At 33.9% G+C, this 21,189-nt stretch overlaps 1 protein-coding gene across 2 annotated transcripts in view; it reads right to left on the reverse strand.

Moving 5' to 3' along the window:
- Window positions 1-733: 733 nt before the first annotated feature.
- The window catches only part of LOC144439694 (uncharacterized), a 35,178-nt gene continuing 14,722 nt past the window's right edge, over window positions 734-21,189 (reverse strand). Inside the window, exons 7-22 of one of the 2 annotated variants that reach the window (XM_078128929.1) lie at window positions 20,995-21,104; window positions 20,559-20,628; window positions 19,644-19,907; window positions 18,859-19,530; window positions 18,242-18,319; window positions 17,931-18,050; window positions 17,536-17,652; window positions 17,193-17,306; window positions 16,469-16,585; window positions 16,141-16,254; window positions 15,825-15,935; window positions 15,488-15,586; window positions 14,476-14,685; window positions 14,222-14,287; window positions 11,898-11,954; window positions 734-3,110 (exon numbers count right to left, since the gene is read on the reverse strand). In XM_078128929.1, coding sequence (XP_077985055.1) covers window positions 2,323-3,110; window positions 11,898-11,954; window positions 14,222-14,287; window positions 14,476-14,685; window positions 15,488-15,586; window positions 15,825-15,935; window positions 16,141-16,254; window positions 16,469-16,585; window positions 17,193-17,306; window positions 17,536-17,652; window positions 17,931-18,050; window positions 18,242-18,319; window positions 18,859-19,530; window positions 19,644-19,907; window positions 20,559-20,628; window positions 20,995-21,104 — 3,107 coding nt within the window. In that variant the 3' untranslated portion in view covers window positions 734-2,322. Of the gene's footprint in view, window positions 3,111-11,897; window positions 11,955-14,221; window positions 14,288-14,475; window positions 14,686-15,487; window positions 15,587-15,824; window positions 15,936-16,140; window positions 16,255-16,468; window positions 16,586-17,192; window positions 17,307-17,535; window positions 17,653-17,921; window positions 18,051-18,241; window positions 18,320-18,858; window positions 19,531-19,643; window positions 19,908-20,558; window positions 20,629-20,994; window positions 21,105-21,189 lie in introns of both variants that reach the window. The other variant, XM_078128928.1, reaches the window with a different exon arrangement.

A 21,189-nucleotide genomic window follows, 5' to 3' on the forward strand; every position in this document is an offset into this window, starting at 1 on the left:
TCAGAATGGCGCATAGTAGCATCATATAATATAATTCCTAGTATTACCGTGCATGTATGAGTTACGATTACTGCGATAATATCCACTCACTCACTCACTCACCCACTCACTCACTCACTCACTCACTCACTCACTCACTTACTCACTCACTCACTCACTCACTCACTCACTCATTTAAGTGAAGATGATCATAGATGATCTGAGACAAAATTACCACTAACCTTTACAATCAAAAGTTAACCAGTCGCCGATCTGGTAATAAACACCCTTGAATTGGTGTTGCTTGATTCAACTCTGAATTGGAACGAAGACATGTCGGGGTGAACAGATCGCATATTTCCATAGCTAAGATATACCTACAGTGGAATTTGTCATTCCGATGAGGACTGTACGTCAAACAAGAGAGAATAAAAATTCAAAGCTGAACATGGTGCACAATTAGGTTTTGTGAAAAATGTTTTGTTAGGTTCGATAACTTATTTTACTCTTAATATCTACACCCTGAACGAACAGTATTGCATCACGTGTGGATAAAGGTAGCTGTATAAATACACAATAAACTTGATTTTTACGTCTGCACCAAAAAATAAGAGCCCTCAACGGCGATGATAATAATCGAGTATATATTCAATTGATTGTGATGGTATTCGCAAATAATAATCGCAGACATAGACACGGTTGAACTTTTTTAGTGAACAATAATTCTTTTTTAACGTACTCAATCTCACCAAAGTATACATAATTTAAAAACCTTAAACATTTATAGAATTACAGTCTGTGATAATTTTATTATATAGTTTCTGTGATAAGAAAAATATTGTACATTACATTTGTAAACTTATGTTACGTTTTTATTTGTGAACTAAAAGCTTAAAAATTGTCATCGAACAACTGTGACGTCACTAGGCCTGATATGTAAATATTCAATTGTGAACCAATCAGTGACGTAATCTCTAAAAATATACATACAACGTCATATAAAAATAATGTCGAACTATTAACAAGCTCAGATAAGAACGAGTAACATGAGAGAAATGACCCCGGATATGAACTCGGCAAAGACAAGCGATAAGTAGTCAACTTATCAACTGTAGTTTTGAGACATATTATTTCATTTCATTCATTTAATTTTAAGAACTCTGTCTTGTCAGAGTCATTAATTATTATTTGCTGGCGAAAATTTGGGTCATGACACAACGTAAGCTAACTTATCTAGTCCTAACTTCAGTAGAGACTTCTCTCTACAAGTAGGTCTACACACGTAAGCCAACTTATCTAGTCCTAACTTCAGTAGAGACTTCTCTCAATAACGTATATAGTAGGTCTACACACTCATAAGCCTGTAAACAATCTATAGGTAGGCGTACTAGAAAGTTGGCCGACACAGAGCTAGTACCGTTTGGAAGACTCCTGGGCTTATGACGTTTCTCCAAATGATATGTTTATTAGTGGGTTTACGTTTTAATGCAAAGTTCTTAATTTTCACTAAATCGCAGTGACTTTGCAAACGCTTGTTGGACCGAGTTCATATCCTGGTACTTCTCTGTTGGCGGAATACGTTCAATGTGGACTGGATAGAAATGTAGTGCGGCAGCAGCATACGCGCGTCAGACCTGCAGGGCATGATATTCCTTGCAATCTTAGTTCAGTAAAATGGTCACAGCGCCACCTAGAGTTTAGTGTACACGAGACTTGTGAATTACAAATACTTATGTTTTAGGACTGAGACAACAGTTTTATGGACTTAAAATAAAACCTAAGATAAAATACAAATACTTACACTTAGCATGTCATATGAACTAAAGACATTGTATCACTTTTGGGTACTAGTTCCTTCCCTGCGCATTGATTCGACCACACTACATCTTATGCATTGTGAAGTGTCTGGCGTAGTGTTTTCAGTTTAAAAGATGTCAGCGTCCAGTCAACAATGCTTTATTGATATGAATTTTGATTTTAAATTGTTAAAAATATTTAATTACTAAATTTACATCAAATATATACATGGGATAATTCTACATAAATTACAGGACATACAGGTAAGATTTTATAAATTTTTTACACACACAAATGTCATTTTCTGGTGGGTAAATTGTCATCACAGTGTTGGAATTGTAAATAACAATCATTTGGAAGGAACAATTTCACAAATATTGTCAAAATTTTGACATAAAATTTCAGAATTTTTTCTCAATTTTGGTTTAATGTTGTCTAAAATACACAGCGACTGCCATAGAGGTGCATGATTATGGAAAATAAATTGTCAAAATTTGAAAAAAATGTGAAATTGTGTCATGATATGGGGGGTTGATGTTTGTATGTTTACAAGATTAACACTGTGATGTAGTCATAGTCATAGACATGTGTAATAAAAATCTTGGTTGTCTTTTCGTCACTGATTTCTATGAACCTAGGTCCCACTATGTCAGAGTGTACAACTACAAACTCTCTATTCTCTGTTACCATAACAACTCTATTATTGCCCCAATCACAAATATAAATATTATTTCTTTTATCAACACACTGTCCAGTGGCATTAAAGCTGTGATCATATGAAGATATAAACTTTAGATTTGAATCATAAAAATTTATCCCTTTGCTATGTGACATAACAACCTTCTGGTCACTTGTTACAGCCACTGACCAGGGGTCACTAAACTGACCTTCACTCTGAACTTGACCTTTAACCTCTGTAACCTTGTCTCCCATTGTTGTGAACTTAATCAGTCTATGTCCCCTGAAGTCAGTAGCTAATACAAAGTTACCCATGACAGTTATACCCCATAGATCTTCATTTTGACAAATAATTCTGATTATTTTCTTATTTTGATTTGTCACAATAATTTGTTTATTACCATCATCATATATGAAATATAGGTTGTCATGGGATACTGCTATGTCCCATGGTTTGAAGGGTTGTGGAAATTCATCTGTATATGTAATAAAATCAAGACATTGAAATTCTTTGTTTAAAATCTGAATTCGTTGATTCCCATATTCACAGACCAGTAGTAAATCGGTTGGAGTCATGGCCATACCACTGGGACTGTTGAACTCTACAGAACCTTCACCTCTCTGGCCAATTCTGTCCTTTGACCACTGTGATGTACCTATGAAAAGGTCAAAGGTTAAATCAAGGTAAGACAACATTCTGAAATAATACACTTTTTAGAAGAGAAATGTCAAACATGGAATTTCATCACTATGGAAACTTAAGTGTATGTTGTTAGTTTTACATTTCCACAGTTTACCACCAAAATAACTTGTTACTATGGCAACCATTTAATATCAAAATCCTGATATTACTATTATATCCTGTGTACATACCTCTATACACTTTCAAGGATTGACCATGAACATCATTACATGATTTGATATTTTTATGACATTATTTGAATTACATATGGAGTATACAAAATCATGGAATAGTTGCCATGGAAACATATTTGCCAAGAATGGTTCAAAAATTTGTTTTTCACTTTTGCGCTTGGTGCGTATTTGAAAAATATTTTTTTTTTCAAAAATATTAAAATGATTTAATTTTTCAAACTTTATGGAAGTTAGTTTAGAAATTTTTACTGTAAGTTTACTGTTTCCATGGCAACATAAAATGTATATTTTTTGTTTTATTTATTAAAGCAAGAATTTACATAACACTTGGTTTATTATTATAAAAATTTGCATTGTACTATATCTGTGATTTGTACGGAACAAATTAGAATGTCAAGTCATATGTTACCATAGCAACCATGAATGTTATTTTGGTTAATATTAAGAAAAACTACGTCAGTGACAAAGTAGAAAATTGTCAATCTTGGTTTTGAAGTAAGTTGCAATTAACATTATTTCATGTACCAGCACAAATTACAAATATTTCATATGTATAATTTGTAACCATGGTAATATATATATCAAGAATTGGTCAAAAATAATCTTTGATGTTGTATAATGTTACATTCATAAAGGAAATATTTGGAGCTTAAAATTTATATACAATTTCAAACATGGAATTTCATTATCCAAGAATATTTTGTATAATAAGTCTACATGTACAAAATGTACACTTTGCAATTAAAATCATCTGTTGCTATGGCAACCATTGAATATCCATTAGTACTATTATTATGGTTTGTATTTATCCTATATTACCATTTCTCTGGTCATATTAATATGATTTGATATCTTTATGACCTTGGCTAATTATGAATTGTGTGTCATTGAAGGTCTAGGAATTGTTGCTATGGAAACACGTTCTTTAGAAATGGTTCAGAAATAAGTTTTTCTGTGTTTTGTGTAACCAGTTTCTGTTATATCATTTATTTTCTCCCAAAACATCAAAATGAATTCAAGTTTTTTTTTCACACTATATGAACATGAATTGTTTATGTAAATTTATGGTTTCCATAGCAACTTCAGCATTTCTAATTCTGATATGTTCCTTACTTCATTTTATCGAAACAAAGACAGTATGCAAAAATAACAATGATCACTATATAGCAATGATCCAAGCTTCTCTTTCAAATTTTTAATAATCAGAAAACCATTTTGCAGTCGGATTTATGTTACCAAGGCAACCAATTTTGTGAGCTAGTAACAGGTTTGAATTGCATGTTTGGTGTAATATTCATAAAAACATAATGATATGGAAAACTGTTACCATAGCAACACATTTACAATAGATGATTCAATACATTTTTGATGGTATTATCATATGTACCAGGGTTGTTTTGTTGTAATTTTCTCAGACATTACCAGTGATTATAATGAAAAGTAGATTTTCATGGCAACAGAAAAATAACAAATCATTTCTCTTTGAACAAATTTTGACCATATGAAATTTTCCATGATACTTCAATTTAATTTTTGCGTTATTTTGTTCCATTCATCTTTAGTAACCAACCAGTAATTATTGATTTAGTTGTCACTAGTCATTAAGTCTTCTTGTGAAATACTTCAGAATTCTAATATTAATTTGATTTTAGCATTGACTGTAATTCCATTCATCCATGGTTAGGGCGACCCTTTTTATTTTTCTGTTTCTCATCTCCCGACCGACCCTAATTTGCAGCTCCGACATCAGAAATTTTTTTTTTTTTTTATTTCCGACCAACCCCTGAGCACAGCGAAATTGTAAGGTTCCTCATGGCGTCTTAGACCAGTTCTGCCTAGGCCGCGACCTTGCGACATTGGCCCCCTAAAAGTACAAATGATGCAATAATTTTCCCACCTTGCGTCACTTTGGCGCATTCATTTTACGGCAGACATCAAAATTATCTAAGTCCAGGGCCGGACCGGGCCAGGCCCTGACGTCAATCCCACAAGAAGTATACTGACTGCGTAAGGGAAAGTTTTGTTGATATCACATAAGATACAGTGACAACACAAAGTTCTATTGTTAACATAAAAAATGCCACAAAAAGATCAACTTTGATAAACTTAATCTACAACATTAGAGGGAGTAGACAAGACGTCGAAATGGACGTCTCTCGTCACCGATGCATGTGCGCCCGGTCAGACATGAAGAACGACCTTGTTGTGCAAATCAGAAAAAAATTACTGTGGTATTTACAAAGCATTCCAACTTTGACGTTGTTGATAATTTTAGTTAAAGATTCAAGTTCTGAGTTTCAAGGACACCTAATGTCAGCTTTTCGTATGAAGTTTACAGTATGTATATAAACTAATGCTGTCATTTGATATAGCAGGACCAAATCATTATACACAGCCAGTAACAGTTAATTAATAAAAAATAAATTATTTTAAAGTTTGTTTGACTGTATTATTGTAAGTTTTTCGTTCACATTTGGTACTTTTTAAAGTCAGGGATTTTTTTCTTCAAAATGTCATGAATTTCAAGAGAAAATGATATTGATAAACACAGCAGTGTACTAACAGTTTTAAAAATGAAACAAGTGGTTACAAGTTTAGGATTTCTCAAAGTTTTTATTCAATCATATGTTCACTGTGACTTATTTTGAAGTTGTTCTTTGTCCTTGTCTGAAAAAAGGGAATTATAAATTTGAGCACTACTGTTCATTGATATTCAGAATAAAAATTGTGACTTCCTGGCTGTCCAATCTTTCTAAACAATATATAATATACTCTGTAGAAATGACTTAAAATTACATAATCTTAATTGCCTTCTTTTTCTAAGGTGTAATGTGTAGTACACAATTTTCAAAAAATAGCTTACTGGGAACTGTTATTATGAATGGAATTTTTTTATGTAGTTAGATAATGGTCTATAGGTAATGGAATATCTTAAACCACAGTATCTCTATAGTGGTCTGAGATAATCTATATGAATATTTCATAGATATTAATAATTGACCCCACTCCCTGTTAAATGACACCCCTTTTTGCAACCAAGGGGCCTTTGTCCCCACATGTTGGAAACCTTGGCAGAACACTGCCGTGTACCTCCCCCCTCCCCCCCCCCCCCACATTACGTCGGAGCAGCATGTGTCGTTCATCATGGCTGAAGTCGTTGACAGGGCACAAAATTAATACTGTCGCGCAGTACATTTTGCTGCAATGTAATAATAGCTCAGAATATTTCCATCATTTTCAAAATTATGCTTAAAATTGGTAAAAGTCATACTGCATTCCTAATTGACCAGTTTTTAGATTTTAATCAGTTGTATCATTGGGGAAATGACTGACTCCGTAATGGTAATGTGTTTCATGACCCATGACATGCATGACCTTGGAAGACTTTCCGATGTTTACATTATTACTTTTAATTACTTTTAAACAGTAAATCCCAAAGGAGTTCTGAGTTCTAGAAATGTTTGCATGTTATCTGGTGGATTATTTTGATAAGTTCACACTGAAGAAAAATGTTTCATAGAAGTAATGATTTATATAAATGAAAATTCATCTAGCACACTGATGACAATCACGTAAGAGTTTCAAAAAGTTACATACTAAAGTTCAAATTGGATAACTTGAAAAAATTGTTAGCGATGGCAATGCTGATTAATACGACGAATGTATTAGTACTCCTGATAAAATCACACAATAGTTCATGGCTACAGATATACACCCATCAGGATGATAAGTATTCAATCATCTTCTTACAAAGTTGTTCTACAGACTTGTCAACCTTGCTAAAATGAAGGAAATAAGAGACTTGTAACAAGGATTCAATAAAGAGAAGAGAAAAGAAGTTGTAGAGCGACTGACAGGACAGAAAGGACAGAGAATAGAACTGAAAAAATACAGATTTTTTTTCTTGCCCCCCCCCCTTTTTTTTTATTTCGCTCGTCCACCCCGCCTGACTATTCCACTGGAGATGAGAAACCAAAAAAAAAAGAAAAAAAAGAAGGCCACCCTTAGGGACTGGTCAGTTTCTTCAGCCTGGGAGGTGGGGGGGGGGGTTGGATTTGTAGGAGGGGGGGGGGGGAGGGGTCACCCTGTTTTTGAAATTGTGGATGGGGGGGGGGGGGTTGGGGTCATTGTGTTTTAGATTGTGATGAAAGAAAAAAATCTTTTTCTACAATGGCATACAGCCTTGTCTGAAATGTGGTACATGTCAATATTTGTTCTTGTCCCTGTTTCTTACATGAATTCTTTAACATTACTTATTAGTTCAAACATAACTATACATATTCATATACATGTACCGGTATTACCTAGCTACCACAATAGTTACAGAACATGTCGTGTAAATGCTTGGCTGGTTCACAATCAATGCTTCACTTATATTGCAATTTCGGGCAAAAGTGAACTTGATGGTTTCATAATGGTGAAGTTAATCTAAATTGTTCTACGTCTCGTCAGTATGAACATGTCAAAAGGGATTAATACACTTTCTATTTTGGACACTACATGTTATTGATACTACAAATCACTACATCTCATCAGATTCCAGTTTCTATTATATACTAGGTATCATGACCACCTAAAGTTCTCTAACATATACCGGTGACTTTATCATACATGCAATGTTAATGCCCCTATACCAATGTTACGTGTCCATTTTATGTGATATGGGAAACTCATTTAAAACATACATTTACATTAGCTTTTTGAAGCTTGGAAATATTACCTCAAAGGCTATGAATAACCTAAACATTGCCTTAGTAGAAGCAAAAAACTCCAGATCTGCCAGGGGGGAAACCCCAAGGACTCCCTCACCGTCAGAGGTCACTCATGCATTCAACCAACAATAAGATGCACAAACAAACTCTTTACTGTCATAATGGTATTAAACTTTTCTTAAATATTTTTAACCCTATTCTAAAGTGAGATGATATTGTCTTTCCAAGATGTGAAATGTTTGCCAAGATAGTCTAAAATTGCCTTAATCTCCAAATCTCCCCTACCAATGATACTACCATTAGATGTGCTGACCTACATGTATATAATGAATAGTTTCTGATACTTGCTGTTTTGTAAAGCATGGATTAAGGTATTGCTTGAAAGGGTCTGAATAGCCTAAATAGTGGTTTTAAGAGTAAAAATCCTCAAGGGCTTCTAGAGGAAAACCCCCTCAGACCCCCCCCCCACACACACACATGAGGTGGCATATCCTAGTCTCAAGCTCTTCCCCTCTTACTGTCAAGATGCTATCAAAGTATATTTCAAAAGTATTTCAACCCTATGTAGTTGCTTTTTACATGTTGGTGCTGTCTTGTAAAGCTCGGAAATTATTGTCTGAAAGGGTCTGAATAATCTCAAAATTGACTTTTCAGAGTAAAAAACCTCCAGGGCTTCTAGGGGGAGGCCTCCTCCCCCCCCTTACGAGGTGTACACATCCCAGTCTCAAGCTCTTCTCCCTAACTCTTACTGTCAAGATGCTATCAAACTATATTTAAAAAATATGTAGTTGTTTTTTACATGTTGGTGCTGTCTTGTAAAGCTTGGAAATTATTTTTCTGAAAATGTCTGAATAATCTTATAATTGACTTTTCAGGGTGAAAATCTTCCTTGGCTTTTAGGGGGAGACCCCCCCATAAGAGATGTACATATACCCTTCTCACGCTCCCCCCCTACCTTTCACTGTCAAGATGTTTAGTTAAACTCCTTTTGGAATATATTTACCCTGTGTAGTCAATAATTATAAATATGATAGTGCTAACCTGGGATCTTATTAAGTACATGAAAGACAGTCAAGCAGTCCACACTGAGTCACGATAAAAAAATACCTGTCATGCGAATATTATATATGGAGGGGGGGGGGGGTCATCATGTTTTAGAATTAAGTGCAAGAGGTCAGCCTGTTTTTGGTATTACAGATCGGGGCAGCGAGGGGGGGGGGCAGTGACTTTGTGTCAGCCCAATTTAAGAATCACCCCCCTCCCCCCCGGCTGGAGAAACTGACTGGTCCCTTAGTAAGTCATCTTATGAAATTGCACAGTAACCTCAGAATTCTAGCTTTAATTCTAACATTGACTAATTTACTAAATTCCAATTATCCCTGGTAACTGTCCAGCAACTACTGTAACAATAAAGTCCTCTTATAAAATTATAACCACATGATAATACTAACTTTGATTCTAGCATTAATTAACTAATTTACTATTAAATTTACTAAATTCTATTCATCCCTGGTAACTGACCAGCAACTACAGAAATTAAGTTTTCACTGGTCAATAAAGTCCTCTTATAAAATTATAACCACATAATACTAACTTTGATTCTAGCATTAACTAATTTACTAATTTACTAAATTCTATTCATCCTTGGTAACTGACCAGTAACTACAGACGTTATCACTGCTCAATACATCCTCTCATAAAATTGTAGGGTAACCTTAGAATACTAACTAGGACTTAAATAAAATGTTCAAATCATTAAATTAATTTTTTATAACAATTTGTTTGGATGATGATAACAATCAATGCCAACAAGTCCTCTTTGGACAAAATGTACCATTTCTTTGACATTACATGATGTAATTTTTGAAGGAAGGTGTAGATGGATTAAATCTGTTGGGGAATAGTTATGCTAGTTTGTACTTGAACTAAGAAGTCTGATGGGAATATGCAATTTTTGTGCTAATTTTACCAAATATCAAGTAACATCTTCAATAATATTTTTATTTTTATATTTCAGGAACTGAGCTTGATGGACAATATTTCCCCTACCCAATCTCACCAAGGCAAGGACTAATATGTCAGTGTGTACTTCACCAATATTACATGAAGAAATACCAGGATTGGAAATATTTACTAGAAACCTGTACATGATGTAAGGGATGTATAAAGTAGTGTTCTGTGTGTCCATACTTTGAGAATTACCAACACAGAAAAGATGACATGATGTCCACATCCAACCTCAGCTTGTGTAATACACAAGTCTGAACAGTGCCATAGGGTACACAAACCAAACGGCCCTTTTCAGGGCCACCACATCCTCCAAAAAGAGATACCGTAACCAGAATTTGATAACATTTCTTATTAATTTAGTATGACTATCCAATATAGACATTTAGTGATGGTCACATGATCCTGTTGTGTTGGGATTTTCCTCTGGCTTTTCCTCTACCAAGCATATTTTGCTCTTATAACAGTTATATATTCAAACCTACATTTAGATTACAATTTCTCACAGTGACACCCAATATATATGCACACCTACAATTAGATTACATTATCCCACAGTGACACTGAATATATATTCAAACCTATAATTAGATTACAATATCCCACAGTGACACTGGATATATATGCAAACCTACAATTAGATTACAATATCCCACAGTGACACTGAACATATATTCACACCCACAATTAGATTACAATATCCCACAGTGATACTGAATATATCTTCACACCTACAATTAGATTACAATATCCCACAGTGACACTGAATATATATTCAAACCTACAATTAGATTACAATATCCCACAGTGACACTGAATATATATTCAAACCTACAATTAGATTACAATATCCCACAGTGACAATGAATATATATTCAAACCTACAATTAGATTACAATATCCCACAGTGACACTGAATATATATTCACACCTACAATTAGATTACAATATCCCACAGTGACACTGAATATATATTCAAACCTACAATTAGATTACAATATCCCACAGTGACATTGAATATATATTCACACCTATAATTAGATTACAATATCCCACAGTGACATTGAATATATATTTACACCTACAATTAGATTACAATTTCCCACAGTGACACTGAATATATATTCACACCTACAATTAGATTACAATATCCCACAGTGACACTGAAGATATATTCAACAGACACCACCTTCTCCACTGTCTATGGTGCTACTAACCTTGCTTGCCACTGTAGACAGTGGAGAAGGTGGTGTCTATGGTGGCAAGCAAAGTGAGTGGTACCATAGGCAGTGGAGAAGGTGGTGTCTATGGTGACAAGCAAAGTGAGTGGTACCATAGGCAGTGGAGAAGGTGGTGTCTATGGTGACAAGCAAAGTGAGTGGTACCATAGGCAGTGGAGAAGGTGGTGTCTATGGTGACAAGCAAAGTGAGTGGTGCCATAGGCAGTGGAGAAGGTGGTGTCTATGGTGACAAGCAAAGTGAGTGGTACCATAGGCAGTGGAGAAGGTGGTGTCTATGGTGATACAAAATGAAACTTACTGTGACAGTTAGGGTTAGAGCTAGAGATAAGTTAACATAAGAAATTGTGTCAATGTTTTTGGCCTAGTTTAGTTTCAGGATCTTGCCAGCATTAGCATTCCATTATACTGTTATCAATATTCAAAGCACAAGATACAATGGGTCAGCCCTACCCTAACAAAAATAGAAGAATCCTTGGAGTCCCTAATAAACCCACTGTACTGAGAAGTAAGATGGAAATATGGATAGAATGTATTTCAGTACAACCTCCTAGTTATGCCAGAGTGAGATTTAGAACCATAGCACTTGATAATGAAAACATTAACTTACGATCTTCATAAGGATGTGACGTAACATCAAACTCTGAATCTCCCATTTCTTCAGTTTCTATACAAAGATTTAAACAAAAGAATAACTGAATAAACAGTCATGCAGAATATAATAATACACCCTACACGAAAAGGACGTGTTTCTGTTGATATTTCTTTGAAGCTTAACATCTGTAATAATCATTTAACACCTCAATTTGCTAGAAATTGGACCAAACCAAACATGATAGATTCTCAGCTACTAGTAACATCTCTCTGGCAACATTGTAAATAAATAAAATGGAATGATTGCCGAATGTCTGAAAACTATGTGATTTTGAACACTTACATGCTGGTCTGATGGTTGTTGATGACACAAAAACTCCACAGTGATTAACAATAGTTTGAAGAGGTTATGACTTGTGTCAGATAGTTTGGTCACTATGACTCTTCACAATGGAATCATTGGACTTAATTGACAAGTGAATAGTCCTACAGTTGGATAATATGTTGACATCTCTGCTGTTTCTAATTTTTTCCCCTTTCATAGATATCGTGAAAATAAGTGTATACACAACTTTGTTGCTTTTCGGTTGAGCAGCCAGTCGGCCATGTTGGAAATGTAAGCGATTTATCATTGGAGTTTTTCAATCTTAGAATCAAACAGTTTATCCCACTCGAAAAATTATTTATAGTACCATTGCAATATCTGGTTTACAATAAATGGTAATAATTCTCCTTTTTGTTTTTTGAGAAGATTTGGCACCATGATCGGGTATACAACTTCAATCAGAATGACAAAAAGTCACAATCATGGGACACCCTTCAATCACGAGCTCATACATGTACATGTTGTGCTAAATCATAATTTTACTTCATAATTCTACTTGTCACCAAACACCTCAATATGACAACAGTAGAAGTTTAGAGAGTGCAAAATACTACAATTTCTTTGAAGAATATAGTTAGTAATTTCACCACCTTCGACGTAACAAACAAAGTAACCGGCCATTTTTAAAATTCTGGTGATGCATCATTCCATGTCAGACACTAACAGTTTAACCAACTGCTAAAAACTATAGCATCACTACATATACACCATCTAATATAAAATCAATGGCAATAATTAATTTTTTTTTACTTTCAAGAAAACTTGACACTGCATTTGAGTAGTGAATTCATCGACAAAAACCTCGGTAATAGGGCCCAATTCACAGACCATCAAACACGGTAGAATTGAAACACAATAATGTGTACAATAACTTATGTTCATGAAATTGGGATATCATGATATGACAATGTTCTGTGAATAATCTCCTGTCTTGATTATAATTCAACATTTGGTTAACGTGAAATAAACACAAAAATGAATAGCTTCACTAGCTGGGAAAGTATATACAGATGATGGTAACAGTAAATGATAATGGGATTGCATTGTTTGCACATGCAGAGGTGACATTCTCTTCGATGTTTGCCGCATAGACTCATCCTTTCGTTTAGGGTCTATGGTATAATCATAGACAGTTGAGAAGAAATACACAGTAGATGAAACAATTTCATATATTCATTAAACTGAATGGTGTAACAATATTAAAATGGTATTATTCTTTAAATAAGGAGAATTGTCACTACCTACTCAAACTAATTAATTCATGAAAAACTGTAGAAAAGATAGACTTATGATTTGAATTGTTTGGATTCTTATTTTGAACACTGTACAACCAAAGATGGTATTAAACGTATGTTAATTGAATTGTTATGATGTTGGACAAGCAGAATATACAATATTTTTTGTTCATTTATGTGTAATAGTCCGTGAGTTGGCACACCTATGCCATGGAGGACAGGTATGAAGAACAGGTTCACCTTCATGCTCATTCTAAGACGTACTATAAAAATATGGCTATTTAGTAGTGGATGTGGTACTCAATTAATTCACCCATGTATAATCTAAAATCAGATGCGGATTTCCAGTCACAAACATATACCTTTATTCTGATGCTGTGTACATAGTTCTAAAGCATGAAGACTTTTCCCATGTTATCACTAAATTATTAAGGATTTTTCAGATGAAACGTTTACACATGATTTTGTCATGAAAAAAATGACCCATTTTGGGGTATGTGACATACATGCATTCCTTTCTATGGGAATGCCCCCCCCCCCACGTATTGCACTTGATTATATAAGAACATACATTATCCAACTGTTACAGCACCCCCACAAGACTGAGTCACAGTGCATCATTTAGATTACATCTTAAAAGTGATTTACAGTTCTGAATGCAAAACTATACAGTTAACTGGTCTAAAGTCATGGAAAAGAAGAATTCAATGAAACATTTACCTTGTAATCCAAGTGACATCTGCATTGCATAATTTAACTGTTCTTCCTCACTTAATTTAGAGATATCTGGAACCAAAATATTGTATCATAATGTCATTTCTTTCTAAGACATCGTCATATATAGTTGAGAGCTCTAGCTGCTAGACAGGGTGTTTTAGTAGTTCAATTATCAATATGAAACATTACATGAAGTAACCACTAAGAACTTTTAAGTTACAGACTATGCCCCTTTAAGTATATGAACTAATCATTACCTTGTGATCCACGTGACATTTTCATTGCATACTTTAACTGTTCTTCTTCACTTAATTTAGAGATATCTGGTCTTCTCTGTCTCCTTGAAGTCCTTGTTGTAGGTGGATGTTCCAAAGGTGTGGGTAGACGATAGCTGGGCGAAGGCTCCATAGATGGAAGCTCTATCTCAGATGCTAGTTGTTTTAACATTGCCATGTCATTACCACTGGCTAGTATTGATAGGAATAAAGTAAAGGTTAAATTATAACACATATGAGACCTGTTTGAGGTGATCAAGATGTACAATATCCTTTGGCAAATGTTCAACCTTCCAACCAAGCAGTGCTGCAAAGATGAAAGCTATATCTGTGATGCTAGTTGTTTTATCGTTGTCATAGCATTATCACTAGATAATATTGATACTGAGAAAGTACCGTTTAAATTGGGAAACCTGTGAGGTGATCTAGCTGTTAATATACATATTACATGTCAAATGTTAGTATCTAGACAAAGTTGTGGTTACTAGAGCATGAAAGTCATAGCATACACAACTAGAAATATATTGTCAGATAACAACTGAAACTTATTGACTGGTAGCCTGCTGTGCAGATTCTGTAATAAGGTTTGTGAAACAATTACAACCCATAACACATATTTAAGTAAAGCGTTTTTCTGTATGTATCAAAGCATTTATAGCATCCATATCAAGTATAAAGTATACTGTTTCATTTACTAATTGACCACATTACAAAGGCAACATGCTACGTTGAAAATAAACGAATGAACAATACATTTTTACACTTGATATGAATGTTATAAATGAGTGTAGCACATAGAGAAAGTACTTTTACTTCAGTGTTATCCATTTTAAAGTGGGGAATACTACTCCAGGAAATAGAGACATTTTCATAAAATATGTGTTCTGGAGAGACATCTCATGATAACATGGTTCCAATCATTAAACTAACATTTGAAATAACTTTCACCATCATTAAATTACATAATTTTGATAACAACTATTTTTTTACATACCTGCAGTTTCATCTGATCCAGTAGTACTTATTTCAGCAATTCCTTTTTGTTCCTCGCTTGGTTCCTCTGTTTGTTTGTTGTCCTTATCTTCAGATTCACCTAAAAATGTAAGATATGGACAAAACAGGAGATTTTAAAATTTACAAATTGGGACAATGAAGTTATAGAGATGAAGTTATAAAGTGATAAAACAAAAATTGTCTCAGCTCTTTTCATTCATGGTGAAAATTGTCTCACGGCATCTTGACAATGTTTAAGAAGACAGCAATTAGATTTAGACATCACGGTTACTTTTTCATATTTGTATAAATCAGAGAAATAAATCTAATCTACAAACCTGTCTGTTTGTCTGATTTCATCGTACTTGGACCTTCAGTGATATCTTCTTTTTCCTCCATTGCTTCATCTGTTGGTTTGCTGTCCTTCACTCCAATATCTTTACCTTCTCCTGGCAACACAATAAACAGAAAAACTTATAGTGAATAAAAGAATATATAATCTAAATATATCAAGTTACAGAGTGTGGTTTTCTAGAAGATAAATTGATATAAAATTCCACCATAGCAAGAGATTCCCTTAGAAAATAACCAAACTGTTGATTATTAAACACTTTCCAGTTCAAATAATAAACAAAATAAAAGTAGTATTCAAACCTGTCTGTTTGTCTGATTCTGATGGACTGGATTCTTCAGTTGGCCTTCCTGTTCTGTCCTCTCCAGTTTCATCTGTTTGTTTGTTGTCATTTTCTCCAGTATCTCCAGATTCTCCTGATGTGAGAAAGACCAGTGTGAGTTCACATATTACATATTAGAATGATTTTGTTATGTTTTATCAAGCTGTTCAATATTGCAATGCCATTAAGATAGTTACCATTTTAATATCCCCACAGACTTTGACCATGCTGTACATAAGTATTAAATTATTAATTTAAAATATTGTCATCAGTTTGCTGAAATTGAGAAATAAAATTGATCTACTGACCTGTTTGTTTGTCCGATTCTAAAGTAGTTGGTCCTTCAGAAATGTCATCATCTTTGTCATCCTTGATAGTTTCCATGGTTTCTTTGCTGTCAATAACTCCTCTATCTTTATGTTGTCCTGGCAACACAGGCAAACATACAATTATAATAAGCCTTTCTAATATATACTAGTAAACTAAAATCCAAAGAATAAGGATATATAACTTATAAGTCATTACCCAAGCGTTTCACGCTTCCTCAGCGTTTATCAGTCACCTGATGATCACCGGGGAAAAGTGAAACTCTGAGTAACAACTTATAACAGCCTTATTCTTTGGATTTAGTCTATAATGCTCTGCTACAAATATTGCATCGAGCACTGTTCTCTCCTGTGAGACACTTATATGAAGATATACTAATGTACATGTATATATATATATATATATATATATATATATATATATATATATATATATATATATATATATATATATATATATATATATATATATATATATATATACATTGGTAGATTGAATATAGAGTGATACACTATACATACAGTTTGAACCGTTTAGTTGCCATACGTTGTGATGTATGACTGAAAGGACAAAGTAGTGTGTAGATTTGTAATAATCATAAATGCAATCATTGGTTATTCAGTTTTAATTATTAATACTTTGTTTTAATAGGGTTATAGTCCTTCCTGGTTAAATAAGATTGAGAAATAAAACCGATTTACTAACCAGTTTGTTTCTCTGATTCTGTGGTACTAGGTTCTTCTGGGATATCTTCTTTGTCATCCTTCAGAGATTCTTCAGTTTCTTTACTGTCCTTTACTTCAATATCATCATATTCACCTGGTAAAAATAAATATAGGGAACATACAGTATTATATGAGTTTCAAAAACACACACACACACACATATACATAAATACATACATACATACATACATACATACATACATACACTGTACACACACACACATGTAAATAAGTTAAAATATTATAGTGTTATTATAATGTTATATTATACAATAAGTACTTCCAGGTTAAATAAAATTGAGAAATAAAACCAATCTACTAACCAGCTTGTTTCTTTGATTCCGAGGTACTTGGTTCTTCAGGAATATCATCTTCTTTATCATCCTTTAGAGATTCCTTGGCTTTTATGCTGTCCTTTACTTCAGTATCATCATATTTTCCTGGCAACAGAAGGAAAAGATATAATAAGAATGAGTCTTTCTAATGGATATATCAAGCTTGAGTGAGTGAGTGAGTGAGTGTGAGTCAGTCAGTCATGTGGTACTTTCGAGTGAGTGAGCTAGCGAGTTAGTGGGTGGGTGGGTGAGTGAGTGAGTGAATGGATGGGTCGGTGGGTGAGTAAGTGATATTGTAAGGATGAAATAGGTTTTAGATAGTCGTTATAAAATTGATCATAGGTCCTCTGCAACAAGCTAATAAGTACACCTACTACACAAACCTGTCTGTACATTAGACTCTGTTGTACTTTGTCTTTCAACTGTGTCTACTTTTACATCCTCAACATCTTTGTCACTCTTTGTGTTCTCCTTATCATCAATATCTTCAGATTTCTCTTGTACTGCAAGAAATAGATGAAAGTTATGTACATGTAATTATTTTGCATAGTTTTGAATTATGATAATGATTGATTGCTATTCCAAGTACACCTACTGATGTTGTAAGGCCAGGTTCATACTGCAATCACGATTTTGATATAAGTTTGTCACTCTAATGAAATATAATACTTATGTTATAATCTTTGGTATTTACCTCTATCTGCTTCGTTAACCTCCTCAATATCATCTTCTGTTTGTTCAGCTTCCTTAACTCCAGTGTCAGCAAACGCACCTGAATATAATAAGTTTTAAATTATTTTTTTATCTATCTATCTATCTATCTATCTATCTATCTATATATCTATCTATATATATATATATATATATATATATATATATATATATATATATATATATATATATATATATATATATATATAATTATTATTATTATTATTATCTCCAATATGTAAAGTTGTGTTCTGATGGTCAATTAAATTGAAAAGTAAGGAATACAAAATTCTAGAGTTTGTGCCATTAGATGTTTTAATTCATCTTCATAAATTCATTCATTATGAATAATAATGAATATGAACTTTGAACTTTAAAGCTGTATTCATATATTTTCTATTTCTACTCTGGTATATTTATTGTTAGTGGTACAGTGATGTTATTAATTCTAGTTTTCTTTGTTAGAAACTGATGGCAATTCTCATTTTCATTTTCAAATTTAGAACCAATTTAAACTGTATCATCTTCACCATTATCAACTATATTTTCACTGACATGAGTATTGGGTAGGTGATATATATATGGCCTAATTGATCTCACCTTCACTTTTTTCTGTTTCCATGGCAGTATCCTCAGTATGTTTGTGTGACAATCTTTCCTCCAGTTCCGTAACTTCCTCTTCAGATAATCCCTTGCTATGCTCAGTAAAGATGAACTGTTGAACTACTGATAGTTTGGCCTGCAGGACACTAACTAACTGTTGTTTTTGTTTAAGTTGACTTTCTAATTCCTCTAACTTTGCTGTGTTACTCTTTAATGTATATTTGAAGGTATGAATATCTACAAGTTGACTGACTACACGTTTTTCTGCGATATTTTTTTGTCTGATTACCTCCCATCTCTGTTGTTGTAACTCAGCGTTCTCCTGTCTAGCTTCATCAAGTTGATTTTGTAGTATTTTGTGTTTCATAGAATCGCTGGACCCACTACTACGGGCTGGAGACTCTTCAAGACTTCCTTTTAGCTCAGTGTATTTCTGATAAACTGCACTCTTTTCTGTTTCTGCTTTACTTAGTTGGTTTAGAAGCCTTCTCTTCTCTGCTTTTAAGACCTGCATTCTATTCTGAGCTATATCGAGGACATACCCTGTGTGAACCTCTACATGTAGGGGACACTCTTGCATGAAACATTTCGATAGAAAACTGAGGGGTCTATTTGTGGTTGCAATGGATAGAACATTGTTGGCTTGTTTTATGAAAAGTTCTTCCAAGTCTGCAAGAAAAACAGATTAATTAGGAGATTACCATTGAATAACCAGTCCTTTGAATGCCAGAAATGGTTTTTAAACTGCTGTTATGGTTAAGTCAATTATATCTATTATCTACCTGCGACAGTCAAGTCGATAGTTCTCATCTCAGTCACCAGATATTTCTTAATTCCAAGTAATGCCAGCATTTCTTGTCTGGTGTCAAGGATATGTTGAATTCTCGCTGTCATCTTTACAACTACTTGTAAGAAGTCGGAATGTCTTCCTTTCAGTCTTCTACACTTCTTAGTTTTCAGTATCTGGTGTAAGTACTTCTTAGCAAATCGCTGGCATTCCAGTTTCTTATCCAACTTTAATGAGACCACCTTCAATCTTTCTTGTGCTATAAAGAAAAGATTTTTAATAGTCAACTTGATGTTTAGTCTGTGCGATATGACATCTGTCTCACGCTATAAGCTAGCACTTACGTCTGTACTAAACTGGCGGTCTTTGCATGCTAGATCAAAAGACATAGACCACACATTGAACAAGGTCAAACAGAGGTTATTATATAAATTAAAAATAAAACAGAGTAGTTTCTGCTTTTGGCGATAAGAAAGACCGTTAGTACGGTCATAGGTGTCAATTCTTTGTACGTGATAAAATACCAGACTATAATCTAACAAAACGTAGATTGCTGGTCTCATAAGACAACTTTGAAGGGCTGACATCATCGTCATTTTAACATGCACCTCTTACAGCATAATGGTATTTGATTGGAGGCAACCAAATCTGGTTGCACTGTGCAGGATGTTGTGCAGTTTAGTACAGTCATGGTTGACAAGCCTGAAAGTGGTGAACAACACGACATATCTTAGTTTACTCGATGTTTTGCTGATTATAGATCTGGGTTTAATTGTATGTTCTGTTCAACACTCAATCTCAAGTATCTGTGAAATCTGTGAAATGATTTACAAAATCTTAAAACTTCAAAGAAAAAACTGAATTGGAATGTTGTTCCAAACTATAATAATTTAATATGTGATATACTTACAGTCACTGTTTTTCCTCACATCTTTAACCTGGAAGGATGACATCGTCTCAGAGTGTTTACTTTTAGTAATCTGAAATTATAAATCAGTCGCAAGTTGAATTTATTATAGCATGTTATAACGGAATCCCATGATTTGTGACTTCCAGTGTAGTCATGGTATGTGTAAGTGTGCTTGTACTGTTATATCTGACCATTATTTCATAACCTAGAGCATCGAGTACTCACATGGCAAGCACATGCATAGGGTTCTACTTGTACTACATATACATGTTACAATCACATTGTTAATGTACTTACAGTTAATGTGATAATATTTGCAGTATTTTGTATTGAAGTCCAAAGGCAAATAGTATGTCATATGCACCAGTGCAAGCAATTACTGTGCTGCTATATGTGCATGTCATATATTGTGCTGTTAATTACATAGACTGCTCACCTTCTTTCTAACATCTGTCATTTGTGTAAGTGTAGGAGAAAACGGAGAGTCTTCAAAGTGCTGCAATTCTCCGGTAGTCTCAATTGGTCGGCTTCGCTGTAAGTGTAAAGCTGTCAAGAAATATGACATATGTAAATTATAACAGGCTATGAACACTTGTCAGAAACTGAAATGAGATACTGAATGGAATATCAG

This window comes from Glandiceps talaboti, chromosome 9 (assembly GCF_964340395.1).
Source record: "Glandiceps talaboti chromosome 9, keGlaTala1.1, whole genome shotgun sequence".
Lineage (NCBI taxonomy): Eukaryota > Metazoa > Hemichordata > Enteropneusta > Spengelidae > Glandiceps > Glandiceps talaboti.